Source organism: Macrobrachium rosenbergii, chromosome 28 (assembly GCF_040412425.1).
Source record: "Macrobrachium rosenbergii isolate ZJJX-2024 chromosome 28, ASM4041242v1, whole genome shotgun sequence".
NCBI classification, from domain to species: domain Eukaryota; kingdom Metazoa; phylum Arthropoda; class Malacostraca; order Decapoda; family Palaemonidae; genus Macrobrachium; species Macrobrachium rosenbergii.
The window spans coordinates 9297501-9300620 of NC_089768.1; the positions used below are offsets into that span (position 1 = coordinate 9297501).

The 3120-nt window shown below is 36.1% G+C and overlaps 1 protein-coding gene across 1 annotated transcript in view; it reads left to right on the forward strand.

Moving 5' to 3' along the window:
* The window catches only part of LOC136854021 (U-scoloptoxin(01)-Er1a-like), a 16095-nt gene extending 13199 nt beyond the window's left edge, over positions 1 to 2896 (forward strand). The window contains exon 4 of the mRNA XM_067130012.1: positions 972 to 2896. Within this exon, the coding sequence (XP_066986113.1) occupies positions 972 to 1085 (114 nt within the window). The 3' untranslated portion in view covers positions 1086 to 2896. The remainder of the gene's footprint in view (positions 1 to 971) is intronic.
* Positions 2897 to 3120: the final 224 nt, after the last annotated feature.

Below are 3120 nucleotides of genomic sequence, written 5' to 3' on the forward strand. Positions count from 1 at the left end.
AAGATGGTTTTCGGTGACTGGAAAGCAATGGTAAATCTTGATTATCTCATAGGCATGGAAATGCCTCAGAAATTTGAATACAGATCGACATTGCTATGCTAACTCTGCCGAGAAAATATATTGATGTTAAAAGTGCGCTGACCATTACTTGTCCAGGAAACGTCATGGAGTTATTTGACGCGGAGTTTATGACGTGAACGCGGTCGACAGATTCGTGTTTTGTTTCTACTAGTAACAGGCAATTCGTTTCTGCGCGAGGCGATGCCACTTCCGCAAATGTTATACAACAACAAATGTCAGTTGCGTCAACGACAGCTGATGTGAAAACCGTCTCGTTTGTCATTTTATGGTGAAAGCGAAGGGGAAGAATTACTTGCGGTATTTGTGGTCACTGCGGTAGTGCCGGCCAACGTATAATTAGTGCTACTATATAAAGCTTAACCAGAGGGTTGTAGTTTAATGGCTAAACATTTTAGTTCAAAATCGGTTGCAAATATCATGACGTTAATTTGAGATACATTTTGTAACATAACACTGATTAATTTGAATTATCCTTTTATCAACAATTGTCTAGCATTTGTTTATCTGTGATATTGGTCGTTACTTCATATTCTTTAACTGCAGATGTGACCAAAAAACCATTTAAGCCCTGTGAAAAAAGAGAATTTAGAAATTAGTACGTTGCAAGGGACAAGTTTCCCCCGTTCAAGTTTATTGCAACTTTCAAAATAGCGTCAGAAGCATCAAGTGACGGCGTCACTAAAAAGCTGTCAGAGCTGAACACGTTGAACTTTTAACTTGTTTTTAAGGTTTTGAACTCTTTCTTTCAACTTCAGGCCAAACCGACTCATCTATATGTTCCTAAATAAGCTCTGTGTCTCCTTCCACCGAGTCTTTCAGTTACATCCAAAATCTACTTTAGTGTATCGCTGACAAATCCCAATAAGTCATGATTGTGTTTCCCTCCACAGGAAGCGCTAGTCTGCGACCATCCAAGAACCTCCATCCCATGCGAAAATTCTCCCAACTTCTACGAAACCTCTAATGGCTACTTCGGCCGATTAGACGTCAACTTTAGAGAATGAAGAGAACGCTGAATAAGTTTGGAAGTGTCCACCTGTGGTAGTCAATAGGACAATTAGTGGTAGTTCTGTGTGTGTGTGTGTGCTTTAATGTGAAAATAAAAAGAGGATCGGTGAAAGCGGTTTTACGCCACGATTTGCTTCACTGTCATTGTATAGATGATCATTGTGATTATTTTGTTGCTTAGGCTTTTTTTTTTTTTTGTACACTATGACCGTCGTTCCTTGTGTCTGAGTTCGTTGTATGTTGATGTCTTATGTGGTAACAGCATCCTTTCATCTACATTCGAGAATTCCCCTTATTCTTTTGTGTATACTTCGCAAATTCCTCACTGAACCTAGACTTTTCCAGGATCTCTTATTCTGTGTCATATCTCTTATTCTTACTTCCTCCGTCTTCTCTAAAAGTCACCCAAGAGAAAATTCAATTTGCAAAGTGCCATAGTGTTAGCGTGCGGTAAATTTGCCTTCTAATCACAGAGAGCGGTGCCTTTATAGCTATGCAAAATTCCATCATCAGGAACGGTAGTTCCTAAATAACCTTAATCCTTTACACAAAATCAGAATTCACCAGACAAATCTTGTAAAACTATAGTTCGTATCTAATAGACGATTCACGTATTTATCATCGATAAATTCAAACAATCTTTATTTTTATAGGGCTCCATTTATTGAAACTCCCGTGGAACTGTGTTTAATTAGAAGGTAATTTTACATAAACTTTGAAAAGAAATCAAAGCCAGCGCATGGTAGATATTCTAGTGAGTTATCACTGAACTATGGAGTGTTGGCATTGATTCCCAGGGAAGGCTGGAATAGAAAAAGTGTCTCAATGCGCAAGTTGGAGTAGTAGTAGTATCGGAACCACACATAATTAGCATATTCAAAAGGGAACGCATTTAAAGCATTTGGGTATTCCCAAAAAGTGGGAATATCCTTTAGCAAGACATATATGGTAGATTTATGATTGAGGCTAGAATAGGACTTAGGATAGCTTTAGCTTTTGTTTCGAGACTCTCTCCTACCGTTACTTCGCTTTCTGATTTAGTGTAAAGATATGAGTCATACATATATGGATAGATGAACTTAGGAAATTTCACCATTACTTTATTTACACATATAAGAATTTTACTGTGATTTTACTTTAGTATTTATTCTGTATTTTATAAATATCAGAAATGACAATAGCAAGTGTGACCAAAAGGACCAAATGAAAAAATTATATATATGTATATATATACAACTATATATACATATATATAATTATATATATAAATATATACTGTATATATGCATACATACATATATATATGTATATGTATATATATATATATATATATATATATATATATATATATATATATATATATATATATATATATATATATATATATATATATATATATATATATATATATATATATATATATATATCTGCATGTACGTGTACGTGTGAATGGATGCGCACGCATGAATCAAATGCTGAGGCTTACGGCCTGATGACTCGTTGTAGCCCAGACCCAAAATATTAAGCGATTGACTCACCATTGTTTTAGTGCATGCCAAGTACCGTTTGGAAACATAGAAGAGGTTACTCGAGCAGAAAGTGACCGCAGGTAACGTTAGAGTGAGACTGACTGACGTTTTAGTTTTTATTTTCTTAAAAAAAAAAAAAAAGTAGTGTTTGGATGTAGTTGCAGTGTTTTGGCGTCTCTACAGAAAGCATTCCGTTATATTATTTTTCCCACTGGTGAATTAAGATGATGCTGGACATGATGTTGTATTAGCTTGAATAAAAGCAATGTTAAATTATCTCTCTGAGTTTTTCATTTTCCTTCTGATCTGGGGTTGTCCAGCCATTGCCAGAGGTTTCTGGCGTTCTGTATTCCTCATCAAATTCTTCAGATTTGCGGCGTTTCTTCCGACCTCACTTTTCGTGAATACCGGCAGCCATCCTTGGTTGTTTTTCTCTCTCTCTACGCGCGTTGTTCCCCGGACTTTATTCGTCGTGATCCTTTCTCCTCGAAAAGTGAAATAT